Consider the following 14,160-nt stretch of genomic DNA (forward strand, 5'->3'; position numbering starts at 1 on the left):
CCCCTAAGACGGAGGAGCCCTTCTCCCGGCCGATGGTTGAGGGCTGCCAGATAAGTCCCTTCTGTCGGCTTCCCCTTTTCTCCTCGGGGGAGACAAATTTGATGCTTTTGGGCCCTGCTCTGGCTAGGCCAGGCACTCCTGATTAGGGTTGTGCAGGGAGGCCCCGATTTGGACCGTTTCGGATTCAAATCGGCCGATTCGGACTGGTCCGAATTGATTCGGGGCCAATGCAAGTCAATGGAGGCCATTGACTTGCATTGGAAAGGCTCCCGAATAGTTTCGGACGATTCGGGGCCAATGCAAGTCAATGTCTCCATCATTATTAAGTATTAAGTATATTAAGTATATCTCCATTGACTTGCATTGGAAATCCTTCCCCTGCCTTCCCCGGGGGCTGGGAGGGAGGGAGTGTAAGTTGCACCCCTGAAACTTCTTGGGGAGCTCAGGGAGTGTCTTCCCTGAGTCCCCTGAAAGTTTCAAGAAGATTGGACCAAGGGGTCCAATCCTAGGGGCTCCCAAAGAGGGTGCCCCATCTGCTCCATTGGTTACAATGGAGTGTCAGATTCTTTAGGCTGAACATGTTTCTCCATAGACTTCTATGGGGAATGTTCCTTGGGAGCCCCCAGGATGGGACCCCCTGGTGCAATCTTCCTGAAACTTGCAGGTGACTGAGAGAAGACCCCCCCAGAGCTCCCCTGCAAGTTTCAAGAAGATTGGACCAAGGGATGGGACCTAGGGGCTCCCAAAAGTGTGAGAAAAAAATGATTTCAGAACAAGGAAATTGGCTATTTCCCTGCTGAAATCATTTTTTTCTCACGCTTTTGGGAGCCCCTAGGTCCCATCCCCTTGGTCCAATCTTGCTTTCCTGTCTCGGCCGTGAAAGCCGGACAGGAAAGGGGCCGGGCGGTGGAGGCTTCTGCGACGGGCGACGGAGGCTTCGCGGCTCCTGATTGGCCCCTCCGAGTTTTTATCCCGGACAGGGCCCGCCCTAACTCCTCCCACACAGCCCTTACTCTATTATTTAGTTCTTATGTTAGTTAAGTATCATGTTGGTGACTCTTCTTTCTTTCCTTCTCTTTTGCACTCTGCCTCCCGAACTCCCGCTGGCAGAGCTCCGGTCCCCGGGAGAAAACCCCGCCCCGCCCCATCTCAGCCTCCCCCAAGAACCGGGGGGGGGGCTTCCTCCCGGTCAGGGGTCTGACCCATCCCGCCCTCCCCTCCCCCCGAAGTCGCATCGGGAACTGGCGTCCGCGGCGTGCAGAACTGGCCGGCAGGGCGAAGCGGGGCAGGGACATCCACCCGCAGGCCGGACACGAGCCCCAGGCGCCTGGCCGCGCCCTTTTCCGAAAGGGACATGCGTCAAGCGGCCTTCCTCGGCCCGGCGGCTTTGCTGCACGCGAGCGCCGTCCCAGGCCAGGCGGCCCCAAAAGCTCCAGGGCTGCGCGGAGCCCCAAAGCCCCTCGAGTGACCGGGCGCTGAGCTGCAGCCTTCTGGCGAAGGAGGGTCTCACGTGGGAGGGGACGTCCGCCTCCGACTGGGGCGTGGGTGTGGGGGGGTCGTGGTGTTGTGCGTGGCCGGCCGGCCACTGGCCCCAGTGGAGAGGGGTCGGGGCTTGACCGTCTCTCTTTAGGGAAAGCCGCGTCTGACAAGAGTCGCCTGGAGGCAATGTTTTCTGACAGGAAATGTAAACACCCAGATATTTTATTCTTTCTCCAATCTCAAAACCCAATTTTTCTGATAAAAGATTTTTGGATTGGCCAGTCATATTTTTTTGTCAACACTTTAGTCTTAGAATTGTTTAGATTAAAACCTGCCACTTTCCCAAAATTCTGGATTTCTTCCATCAAAGGTGGAATCCGCTCCATTTAGTCCTCTAAAAAAAAACAAACACACAAGATCATCTCAAATCATCATCATAGTTTATAAAAATATCTCCTTATGTTTGGATGGCTTTAAAAGCCTCCTTGTTCAGAGGCAGTCAACCTCTGAATCCCACCACCGGAAGGCAGAATCCGGGGATGGCCTCCACCACTCTGCTTATTGGAACTGGTTGTCAATCGCGTGAGAGAGGGCTGGACTAGATGGCCTCTTGCTCTCTTCTGGAAAGGGGGAAAGGGAAGATATGGGTTGGTTTTGGGGAAGGAGAGAGAAGGGAGCCTGAAAAGAGAAGGGAAATCTGAAACAGTGTGTGGGGGGGGGGGGCGTGTGAACACAGGGCTCAACCCGGAGGAGTACCCAACTTCCACCTTGATAAGAGAGACAGAAGGTCCCTCACCCAGGAACAAGCCTGTGCCGCAGCTGATCAACGAAGGAATGCACACTGAGCCTTCTTTAAAACAAGCCCACCTTTATTGGAAGGGGAGCACAATCACAGCCCTTAAGGCCCCGCCCTGCTTAATTGGGGGGGGGGGCTTGGCTATATTTCTGATAGCTCTCGGCTGCCTCTGAGGTGACCTTGAGCTGCATTCAGGGTGTTAAATCAGTGGGGCTCTGCTCTCCTTCATAAGATTACGCCCAGCTGAGGACGGACAGACGACTCACAAAACCCAAGTCCAATGGACAGGCCCCACTTCCATGCGCCCCTCCCCCGCAGGCAGAAGGCAAGGGGTCATTCACCGCTAGGCCTCCCTGCAATACGTACAAAGGTTTCTATGGCACCAATAACATTTCACGATACCACATCGGCTACAATTTGTCATTTGCTAAATCAGAATAAAACACATTTCTTACTTCATACAATTGATACTATTTGGTATAACATCTGAACATGAGTCAGCAGCGTGACTCAGTGGCTCAAAAGGCAAATGGGATTTTGGGCTGCATCAAACAGAGCATCGTGTCCAGATCACGGGAGGTGATGGTACCGCTTTACTCTGCTCTGGTTCGGCCTCACTTGGAGTCCTGGGTTCAGTTTTGGGCACCACAGTTGAAGAGGGAGGAATATAGACAAACTGGAGCGTGTCCAGAGGATGGCAGCAAAGATGGTGAGGGGTTTGGAGAGCAAGACGTAGGAGGAAAGGTTGGGGGAGCTTGGTCTGTTTAGCCTGGAAAGGAGACGACTGAGAGGGGATCTGAGAACCATCTTCAAATATTTAAAAGGCTGCCATATGGAGGATGCAGCAGAATTGTTCTCTCTTGCCCTGGTGGGACGGACCACCCACCCACCAGCAGCCATGGCGGCCAGCCGTCAGCGCACCCGTCAGCCCACCCTCCGGCAGAGCTCCCACCTCACCCGCCGTGTGCCAGCCCAACCGGCTGTGGGCTTCCTCAGGTAGCTCGGCCGCTGGTGGGCCCCTCTGGGGGCATGTGCCATGACACCTGTTGCATTCCCGGCTTGCAGGCTAATATTATAAATGTTTTAAATCTGCATGTTCTGCTGTTCCACGAACACCACCCTGAGATGTCACAGTGAATGAATGAATGAATATAAATAAAATCAGGACTGTCCAAAGGCCTGTGGGACTAGCGTCAGTTCCGATAAGAAAAGGCTTCCTGCAGTCAGGAGGTCCAAGGATTGGAGCTTGCATCAGTCTCTCTTTAAGGAGCTTGAACACCTGTTGACTCTCCAATGAACATCATTCACCAGTCTAGTCAAAGCCCTGTCCGATGCGAGGGCCTCTCGCCTATCAAGCACAAATCTTTGAAAAAGGTCCCCCTTCCAAGCCAACCGTGGATGTGAATCCAGATCCTCTAAGACTTGGTAACCCAGGCAGGCTCCTGGATTTAACTGGAAGGGCCATGCAGGCCATCTGGTCCCACCCCCTGCTCAAGGCAGGATCAGCCTCCAGCATCCAGGAGAAGGATCTGTCCAGCCGCTGCTTGAAGACGGCCAGTGAGGGGGAGCTCCCCACCTCCTCAGGCAGCCCCTTCCACGGCCGAACTACTCTGAGAAAAAATGTTCACCAACACAGTTCTCCAGATTACCATCTGCCACTCTCTCACAATGCCAAATTCAACATCTAGGAAAGAAAAACAAAAAGCTTGCAAACTGGGTGTGGAAGCCCTTCTGGATGTGTGTGTGAGAAAGAGAGTGAGCAACTCTCTTGGGGTACAGATAAGCTAACTATAGAGAAGCTAAATATATAAGCCAAATAGGACCAGTCACTGTGGCACAGCAGCAAACAAGGCGAAGGCAGTCGTGGGATATATCAACAGCGGCAGAACATCCAGGTCTTGAGATGGGGGCTGTGCAACACATTGGGCCAGTACCAGGGCAGGGACCGCTCAGGCAGCACTGCCAGCACCCTAATTCAATAAAGATCGAAAGAAAGACTAGAGCTGCCCGGGATCCAATGAAGCTCACAGCCAGCAGATTCAGGACTGGCCAAGAGAGAGACTTTTTTGCAGCAGGAGTGGTAGGAGTGGGGAATTCACGGTCAGAGGAAGCAGCGATGGCCACAGGCACGGAGGGGCTTTGGAGGAAGAAAGTGTTCTCCCCTCTGAAAGAGACATTATGGGATGGTTTTTATCTCTCCAGATGCCGAGTTCTACACACGAAACCTTTGGGAAAGAGGCAGGATCTTCAGGCCCAACATGCAGATCCCGTTCCAAGTTAGAAGTAGCGAGCTGAAATTTCTCAGGCTGCTGCAGAAGGACACAATCTACGGGGGGGGGGGGGGGGGGAATTCAAGCTCCGAGGGGGGGAGTCAGCATCTGCCCAGAGATTACTCCAGGCCATTTCTGCCCCATGGAGTTGGGGGGAGGCGGAGCAGGAGGACATCTGACTTTTCCCTGATTATCTCTAGGATATTCTGGGGAAGAGGGAGGACAGCAATTGGGACTGGGGAATTCGCTGCCCTCCATGGTTACCAGCCCCCTTCCACATAGTGGATCATAGTGGGGCATCTGACCCCTTAGAACGGAGGTGTGGAGTTAGGGGACCCAAGCGTATCTTTCAACCCAAGCAAATTCTCTTTGGGATTCACGGTGGGGACACCCAAAAGAGTTCAAAGCAGGCTGGGCTGGGGAGAGATTAGGATATTGTGATGCCTCTTGAGAGCTGCTTGTCATCTAAAAATGTCTGTGAATTAAGGATCATGGCTGGTCACAGCATGTTCATGAAAGGAGCAAAGAGGCCGGAGATATCTGTTATCCACAACTTGTCTCTTACCTCAAAGACTTGGGGAAAAGGATTATTTTTGACAGTTTTGTACATGGCAGAAAGAGTTAGATTGGCAGACAACCTGAAGTAGGGAGCAGTGCATGGGTTCTCTGATGCTTTTGAAGAGTGCCGTTCAAACTGAATCTCATCTTGCAGACTGAGCATCTGAAAGGTTTCTCCCCTGTGTGGGTTCTCTGATGCTGCTGAAGATTGCCACTCTGACTGAATCTCTTTCCACACTCTGAGCATTCAAAAGGTTTCTCCCCTGTGTGGGTTCTCTGATGCTGCTGAAGAATGCATCTGCGACTGAATCTCTTTTCACACTCTGAGCATTCAAAAGGTTTCTCCCCTGTATGGGTTATTTGATGCTGTTGCACAAGGCCACTCTGGCTGAATCTCTTTCCACACACTGGGCATTCAAAAGGTTTCTGTCCTGTGTGGGTTCTCTGATGCTTATGAAGAGTGCCACTATGACTGAATCTCCTTCCGCACACTGAGCATTCCAAAGGTTTCTCCCCTGTGTGGGTCCTCTGATGATTTTGAAGTGTGGCTTTGCGACTGAATCTCTTTCCACAAACTGAGCATTCCAAATATTTCTCCCCTGTATGGGATCTCTGATGCTCCTGAAGAGTGCCACTCTGACTATATTTCTTTCCACAAACTGAGCATTCAAAATTTATCTCCCGTGTGTGGGATCCCTGATGCTGTTGAAGATTGCCACCCTGACTGAATCTCTTTCCACACACAGAGCATTCAAAAGGTTTCTCTCCTGTGTGGGTTCTGTGATGCTGTTGAAGAATGCATCTACGACTAAATCTTTTCCCACACACTAAGCATTCAAAAGGTTTCTCCCCTGTGTGGGTTCTCTGATGTTTTTGGAGGGTGCCTCTCTGACTGAATCTCTTTCCACACATTGAACATTCAAATGGTTTCTCCCCTGTGTGGGTTCTCTGATGCTTTTGAAGAGCACCACTCTGACTAAATCTCTTTCCACACACTGAGCATTCAAATGGTTTCTCCCCTGTGTGGGTTCTCTGATGCTCTTGAAGAGTGCACGTGTGACTAAATCTCTTTCCACACGCTGAGCATTCAAAAGGTTTCTCTCCTGTGTGTGTTCTCTGATGCTTATGAAGATTCCCACTCTGACTGAATCTCTTTCCGCACATGGAGCATTCCAAAGGCTTCTCCCCTGTGTGGGTTCTCTGGTGATTTTGAAGAGTGCATCTGCGACTGAATCTCTTCCCACACTCTGAGCATTCAAAAGGTTTCTCCCCTGTGTGGGTTCTCTGATGCTGTTGAAGATGGACACTCTGACTGAATCTATTCCCACACACTGAGCATTGAAAAGGTTTCTCCCCTCTGTGTATTCTTTGGTGCCTAAAGCCGCCTTTCTTTCTCTTAGGCCTGCCTTGATTCCTGATGTTTTCTTTCAGGTCTTCATTTTTAACTCTGTCTGGCTGCTGTTGATGAAGTTCCTCACCCTCCTCATTGCTCTGATCATCCCCTGATGGAAGAAACAGAAAGACACTCTTAGCCTTAAGGATTCCTCCCTCCTAAGAGCCACAGCTGACCTCTTGCCCAGAAGGAGTTTTTGAGCCTCCAAGATTTCAGGTCCCCAGAAGACCTCCCTCCCCCGTTAACCACTGGATGTAAGACTGTACCAAACCCAACATTGCTCAGGAGTGAATCTGAAATCCTTGTGGGTATTCCTTGTGTTTCCTTGACGTTATCATAGAATCACAGAGTTGGAAGGGGCCATACAGGCCATCTAGTCCAACCCCCTGCTCAACGCAGGATCAGCCCAGAGCATCCTAAAGCGATATCATGGATCATGGATACTCACTCTCAGCCAGCCCATTTGGGAAGGAAATATTCTCTTGGGATCCTCTTGAGAAACTCTCCAGCTTGTCTTTGGGTACAAGACTGTTCTTTGTCTCCACCAAATTTTCTCCTATACGTCTGGCTCCTTTCGCAGAAAGAGAGAGAGAGGGAGAGAGATCTTCTTGATGAGGAAGGAGAGAAATTCAGGAGTAAAAATTATGGTCAAGATTTAAGGCCCCAAAGTCAACCCGTATTGGGGGATGCATCTGTCAGGCAAAGGCCACAAGGCCCCCTCAAAAGGTTTCTTTCAAGGTCTCTCTCTCAAGAGTGTGGCAGGCCTGAGAAACTGCACCCAGGGGCGTAACCAGGAGGGAAGGGGGATTAGGAGCCTTCTCTGAGCCTCCGGGAAAGACCCTGGATTGGGTCCTTGGGACCCCCTGACCCTTGGGAGGTAGAGAGCATAATGCAGGCAAAGACCAGAGGGCGACCATGCCAGCACGTGTGGGCAGAGTGTGGTGGGGCTGGCAAGTCGGGTTTGAGCTGCTCTCCTCTCTGAGCAGAAGGAAGTGCCCTGAGCACAAGGGAGGTTGCTCAAGACCTGCCTCCACCTCCAAGTGCCCTCAGGGGTTTGGCGTTTGTGAAAAAGGTTTTGCTGTTGACTGGAGCCTCATTGAGGTCTGCTACTTAAGTGCCCCTTTGGGAACAGTCTGCTGATTGAGGCTGATGGAGGAGCTCTGGTGGAAGCTCCTGTCAAAAGATGCTCTGTGGGGATGTGGTGGGTGTCCGACATCCACAACCACCTATTGTCTTTGACCACCTAAGACGGGACCGATCCTGACCTTCATGCTACGTCTTCCACAAAGGCTTCTAGAGGCCTTGGCAGTGTCAGGAGCCATCGTGGGACGATGGCCACTTGGGGCTCCAGGCGGGCCTGACCCACACGCCTCAGCAGAGGGGGCTGCCTCTGGCTACTCAGGCCCTGGGCCCACCGGAGTCGGCATTCCCCTCTCAGACGGGCAGCCCAAGGCTCAGCTGAGTCTTTCACTTCACCTCCTGCCTGACCCTTCACACTGGAGATGCTGCCGGGGATCGAACCCGGGACCTCCTGCAGGCCAAGCAGAGGCTCTGCCTGTAAGCAGCAGGCCCTCCCCAAGTAGCAGGACGAGCCTCAAAGGAGTGACTTGCTATTCAGTTGTTGGATTCATGGGTGCCTCAACAGAAGGGCAGCAATTCCCACCTCTGGCACCCATGAGCGATCCTCACCCAGAAAGGCCACATTCCCAGAGTTCTCCAGCGTGACGTCCCTCCACAGAGCCCTTTGGGCCGGATCCAGCAGGGACGGTTCTGCCTCAGAGACAGAGACAGACACGTCCTCCAAGGAGAAGGAGGGGAGACCCTGGAAGAGAAAGCAGACCCCCCCCCCTCAGAGATCACGCCTGGCAGAGGGAAAGGGACAGGATGCAGGGCTTGGGAGGGGGGAAGGATCTCTCGCCCAGACCCCTTGTAGAAACCGCAGGAGCAGAAGCCCCCGAGAAGGGAGGAGGGCCCAGGCTGCCCCCTGCTCCTCTCTCCTACCTGGACTGGGGGTGCAGCAGCCTCTTCCTCCCCTCCGGGAAAACGACACCTCAACAGCATCTCTTCTCTACCTGTTAGAGAGACAAAAAAGGGAGGGAAGGGGGGCGTTTGCTTGCTTGTTTGGTGCTTCACACCCCCCCTTCTCACCCTGTCTACACTCAACATATTTTAAGCACTTTTAAGCTAAATTCTGGGAGAGGCAGGAAAGAAGCAAAAGGAACCTATGAGCCCAGGGATTATAAACGTTGCCAAGATCTTTCAGACTTCTGTGGGGAGACAAGTGTGTGGCCTGGGGGGAGGGAAGGGGGGGGACTTCCCATGACATGCCACTTTCGGCCGAGAGTTGACTTGAGCTTGTCCTAGGAGGGGGTGTTCGGGGTCTCCTGGCCTGCCAGCTTCACCATCGGGTTCTCAGCCAGAGGCAACATCATCATGACGCCACATCTGCCCCCGGCCCCTCCCAAAGCCCCTCCCCGCAAATCTTCTGGCAGGGCCAGGCCACTACCTGCCACCCCCCACCCCACCCTCAGCAGACCAAGTCCCCCGGTGGCCTGCAGGACGCCCTTCTAGATACGGGTGCAGAAGCCAATTCTGTCTGGATTTCTTGGCCTCAGAGTCTGGCTTTCAGAGTTCTGCTGCCCCAGAAGGCAGAAACTCCCCTGATTCACCCGGCTGAATATCTCTGCTGAGGTTTGTCCACCTGTTCTCTTCCGAGTCAGCTCGACTTCCTCTGATGGGTTTTTAATCGCAGGCGTGTGTCCTGCTCCCGTCATCCCAGGGGGGACTTCCTCTTACGGAACGAAGGAGAGCAGAATCGTCACATGAATGGGGGAATTGCCCTCCCTCATTGTTTTCCTCATTGCCTGTTGTGGGGTTTGCAGGGTGTGGGGCCAATGGGGTTGTCATTTAACCCCTGATATTTTGCCAGTAACTGTGGGGGGCATCTTCAGAGGCAGGGCAGGGCAGGGGGGGCTCTCTGGGCCAAAGTGCGGAGTGTGCAAACAGTGGCTGGGTCAGAATCACGGGGGCTAGAATGACCGGACCACAGCCCGAAAGAGCCGGAACAGCCAGTCGACTCCGGCCGTGACTTCAGTATTTCTAATCTCTTAGTGGACCCTGAGAACTCCAGATTCTCTCTGTGTGGTTTTTCTCCTGACCGGAACTCCCTTCCCCTCAAATTCACAGGGTGCCCCAATCCCTTCCTGGCACGACCGTCCTTACCCCCGGAGAGGGCGTCTGGGGCACGCTCCATGGCCTGCCCCTCCTCGGACGGAGCTCCTCCTGCCTCTGGGATTGCAGCTTCCGTCTTCATGGATGGTCCCAACATCTGAAAGAGCAGTGAGGGAAGGGGGGAAACAGATGGACAGTTTACGGCATTAAAACCTCACCGTTCAAACCCTGCCGTTTTGTTCCCTCATCATAAGTGCAGGGAGTAACCGGCCTAACTGGGGGAGGACATCTGAGATGGGGGAGGCGGAGGGAGACCCCGAGCTTCTCCCCTTTCTCCTGGCCTGGCAGAAGGGTGCCGCTTTACAGGCCCTGTACACTCATTTCACCAGGCAGGGGCCGGGGCCAGAAAGGCCCGGATCCTGGTCGGGGGCAGGTGGATTTCTCCGGGGCCGGGGATCCCCAGCCTACTGGGAGAGACAGTCTGGTAGGTCTGCAGGGTCCAGAGCACGTAGGGCCTTAAAGGTTACGACCAGCACCTTGAACTTGGCCCCGAAAGGAGGGCAGGTCGAATGGGGGCCCCTCCACGGGGTCCTTCCAGCCCCGCCCTGTACCAGCGGACACTTCTGGACCTTCGAGACGGTCGATGGGAAGGTCCGTGTCCAGGAGCTACAGCAGTCCATCCCAGAGGGGACCTTTGCGGGGATCCCTGTGGACTGGCTGGGTCTCCGGGGGGGGGGGGGTGTGCTCCTCACTTTCATTCAGAGAAGACTCTCCCTAAATCACCGTCAGGAGGGCCCTCCAGGGTCCTCCAATCCAACCCCCCACACAATGCAGGAACCCACAAGGACCTGCCCGCCCACAGGGACCCCCCCCCCACGCACACCCCACCCGAAATCTCCAGACGGCTTCCCCGGGCGGGCAGGGAGGGACCTTTTCACAGGAGCCCCCCCCCACTACTTCCTCCAGGCCGGATCCTCCGCGGGGCTCCGACGGGACCCCCCCCCGCTCGGCCCAAAGGCTGCGGGTCCGGCGTGGGCTGCAGGACTCGGGCTCCTTGGCGCCCCCCCCCCCCCGCTGGATACCTCGGAGACCCCCCCCGCCGGGATTGCGCCCGACCCCCCGCGCCCCGGGAGGGAGAAAGGGAGAGAAGCCGCAGTGGGGGCCCCCTCCCCTTGCAGGAGCCCCGACCTTGCTCCCGAGGAGACCTCCTCCTCCTCCTCCTCTCCGGGGCGGCGCGGCTTTCCCCGGCGGCTGCGGGGGGATCGGCTGCGCTCCGTTTTCCTCCTCCTCCTCCTCGTCGTCGTCGTGGCGGGCGGGCTTCAGGCTCTCGGGGCTGGGCCAGGGGCGCGGAGGGGGGCGCGGGGGGGGAGGCGCCCACGGGCTGCAGCCGCGCCGGGGAGGCCGAGCCCGGCGGGCGGGATCGAGGCCGGCCGCGAACGAACGAGCCCTGCGGCGCGGAGCTGCCCACCCGCTGGCGTCCGGGACGGGGCGGGGAGAGGCGGAGAGACGCGCCAGGCCGGGGGGGGGAGGGGGAGGGACCACCCTGCGCCTCTCCAGATGGCCGTGGACTACCGCCCCCATGAGCCCCTGCCAGGGCATGCTGGGAATGGCAGTCCACGGACACCCCCGGGCGGGACTTCGGCAAGGTGGCCCGGAGCAGCCCCCCCCCCCGAGTCATCCCTGGGCAAGGGTGCTGGCGGGGGGGGGGGGAGGCGCACACGATGGGGGGGGGGCTCTCCTTGAAGAAGGCCCCAGGCAGGCCTCCCCCAGCCAGACGGGACCCGGGCAGCCTCTCCGGAGCCACAGGAGGAACCGGGGCTGCTCAAGGCAGGGAGGGCGGGCCGCCCTCGAAGGAAGGGGCCCCGCGAGAGGCCAAGCCCCCCCGGGAGGGAGCCGAGACTGGCCCGGGACGGGTCTCCTCCAGGCACCCCACCGGAGCGCAGGGCCTCGCTGGGATTGGGCCCTCCACGGAAGCCCAAAAGCGGCCGGGCAGGAAAGGCCTCGGGCCCCATCAGGCCGACCCGGCCTCCTCCGCTGACCGCCTGATGGACGGGGTGGGGGTGGGGGAGGGACACTGAACCTCATTCTTATGACAAAGAAAAACAGGCTCCGCGAGAACATTTCATTTCCGAGGGGGGAGGTGGGGAGAGGCAAACACTGTAGCAACTTTCTCAGCTTCTGGCAGCAGCCATTTTGCGTCGGTGCCTTCCATGTACCGTCCGAATGCCCCGGGGGACAGACCCTGCCTGGGGCCTCTGCAGCAGCAGCAGCATCTCCTTAATATGTTTCACATCAACACCTGGAAACTAAGAGCCTCTCTTTCAAAGTAGGGCTCTAAACCCTGCACTGCAGGGCTGTATTGAAATGGCTGCTCTCTAGTCACAGGTTGAGTTATTCCAGCTGTCCAGGGAAACCTTGGGCTCTAAGGCTTTTTTCTAAGGATTTTAATTTAATTACTCTTGAAATAATAAAAGCATGTAATGCTGTCTAGATTTTTAGGATGCTGTCTAGATTTGCCATAGCTTTCCTCCCCTGGAGCAAGCGTCTTTTAATTTCTTTGCTGCAGTCCCCATCTGCAGTGATCTTGGAGCCCAGGAAAATAAAATCTGTCACTACCTCCATTTCTTCCCCATATATTTGCCAGGAATTGAGAGGGCCGGATGCCATGATCTTCGTTTTCTTGATGTTGAGTTTCAAGCCAACTTTTGCACTCTCCTCCTTCACCCGCATCAACAGGCTCTTTAGTTCCTCTTCACTTTCTGCCATTAGAGTGGTATCATCTGCATATATGAGGTTGTTGATATTTCTCCCTGCAATCTTGATCCCAATTTGTGACTCATCTAACCCCGCCTTTCTCATGATGTGCTCCACATACAAGTTAAATAGGCAGGGCGACAGCCTTGCCAAACTCCTTTCTCAATTTTGAACCAATCAGTGATTCCATGCCCGGTTTTCACTGTTGCTTCTTGACCTGCATATAGGTTTCTCAAAAAATAGATAAGATGCCCTGGTATTCCCATCTCTTTAAGAACTTGCCACAATTTGTTGTGCTCCACACAATCAAAGGCTTTAACATAGTCAATGAAGCAGAAGTAGATGTTCTTCTGGAACTCCCTAGCTTTCTCCATGATCCAGCATATGTTGGCAATTTGATCTCTAGTTCCTCTGCCTCTTCGAAATCCTGCCTGTAGTTCTGGAAGTTCTCAGTCCACATATTGCTGGAGCCTAGCTTGTAGGATTTTGAGCATAACTTTGCTAGCATGAGAAATGAGTGCAATGGTGCGGTAGTTTGAACATTCTTTGGCATTGCCCTTCTTTGGCATTGGAATGTAAACTGACCTTTTCCAATCCTGTGGCCACTGTTGAGTTTTCCATATTTGCTGGCATATTGAGTGTAGCACTTGTACTGCATTGTCTTTTAAGATTTTGAATAGTTCAACTGGAATGCTGTCACCACCATTAGCTTTATTGTTGCTCAGACTTCCTAAAGCCCATTTGACTTCACATTCCAGGATGCCTGGCTCCAGGTCAGTAACTAACCCGTTGTGGTTATCAGGGATGTTAAGCTCGCTCTTGTATAGTTTCTCTGTATAATTTTGCCACTTTTAAAAATCTCTTCTGCTTCTGTGAGGTCCCTACCATTTCGGTCCTTTATCATACCCATCTTTGCATGAAACGTTCTCTTCATATCTCCAATTTTCTTGAAAAGATCTCTGTTCCTCCCCACTCTATTGTTTTCTTCTATTTGTTTGCACTGTTAAATGAACAGCATTCTTATCTCTTCTAGCTATTCTCCGGAATTCTCCATTCAGTTGGGTGTATCTTTCTCTTTCTCCCTTGCCTTTCACTTCTCTCCTCAGCTATTTATAAAGCTTCCTCAGATAGCCATTTGCTTTCTTGCATTTCTTTTTCTTTGGGATGGTTTTAGTTGCTACCTCTTGTAAAATGTTGCAAAACTCTGTCCATAGTTCTTCAGGCATTCTGTCTAGCAGATCTAATTCCTTAAATCTATTTGTCACCTCTACTGTATATTCGTCGGGGATATGATTTAGTTCATACCTGAGTGGCCTAGTGCTTTTCCCTACTTTCTTCAATTTGAGCCTAAATTTTGCAACAAGAAGCTGATGATCTGAACCACAATCGGCTCCTGGTCTTGTTTTTCCTGACTGTATAGAACTTCTCCATCTTTGGCTGCAGAGCACATAGTCAGTCTGATTTCTGTGTTGACTGTCTGGAGTTGTCCGTGTGTAGGGTCGTCTCTTGGGTTGTTGGAAAAGAGTGTTTGCTATGACCATTGTATACATCTGTATTGGCTACCAGTTGACTGCTTGGTGAGTCCTAAGGCTCTCCTTCAAGCCCATACCTGGTCTGGGCACCAAGTACCTGAGAACCCCCCCCCATCTGCACCCCCCCCCCGAGCACTACGCTCTGCGAAGATCCACAAGCTGGTCCCAGGGAAGCTCGTCTGGCCCCGACCGGATGCGGGGCTCCCT

The 14,160-nt window shown here is 54.0% G+C and overlaps 1 protein-coding gene across 3 annotated transcripts; it reads right to left on the bottom strand.

Moving 5' to 3' along the window:
* Positions 1-1,668: 1,668 nt before the first annotated feature.
* LOC143833961 (uncharacterized) lies at positions 1,669-11,348 on the bottom strand. 3 transcript variants are annotated; one of them, XR_013229710.1, is made up of 7 exons: positions 10,856-11,348; positions 9,719-9,824; positions 8,498-8,568; positions 8,186-8,318; positions 6,945-7,067; positions 3,233-6,605; positions 1,669-1,873 (listed from the first exon to the last, which is right to left on the bottom strand). XR_013229710.1 is itself a non-coding variant. In XM_077330351.1 (6 exons), the coding sequence occupies exons 1-6, from the start codon at positions 11,264-11,266 to the stop codon at positions 5,167-5,169; spliced, it is 2,283 nt and encodes a 760-aa protein (XP_077186466.1). In that variant the 5' UTR covers positions 11,267-11,348; the 3' UTR covers positions 2,174-5,166. The 3 variants fall into 3 exon arrangements, 1 of the variants encoding a protein (XP_077186466.1); XR_013229709.1 differs by having other exon boundaries at positions 1,669-2,157; XM_077330351.1 differs by lacking the exon at positions 1,669-1,873 and having other exon boundaries at positions 2,174-6,605.
* Between the last annotated feature and the right edge of the window lie 2,812 nt (positions 11,349-14,160).

Source organism: Paroedura picta, chromosome 3, assembly GCF_049243985.1.
Source record: "Paroedura picta isolate Pp20150507F chromosome 3, Ppicta_v3.0, whole genome shotgun sequence".
Classification (NCBI taxonomy): Eukaryota; Metazoa; Chordata; class Lepidosauria; order Squamata; family Gekkonidae; genus Paroedura; species Paroedura picta.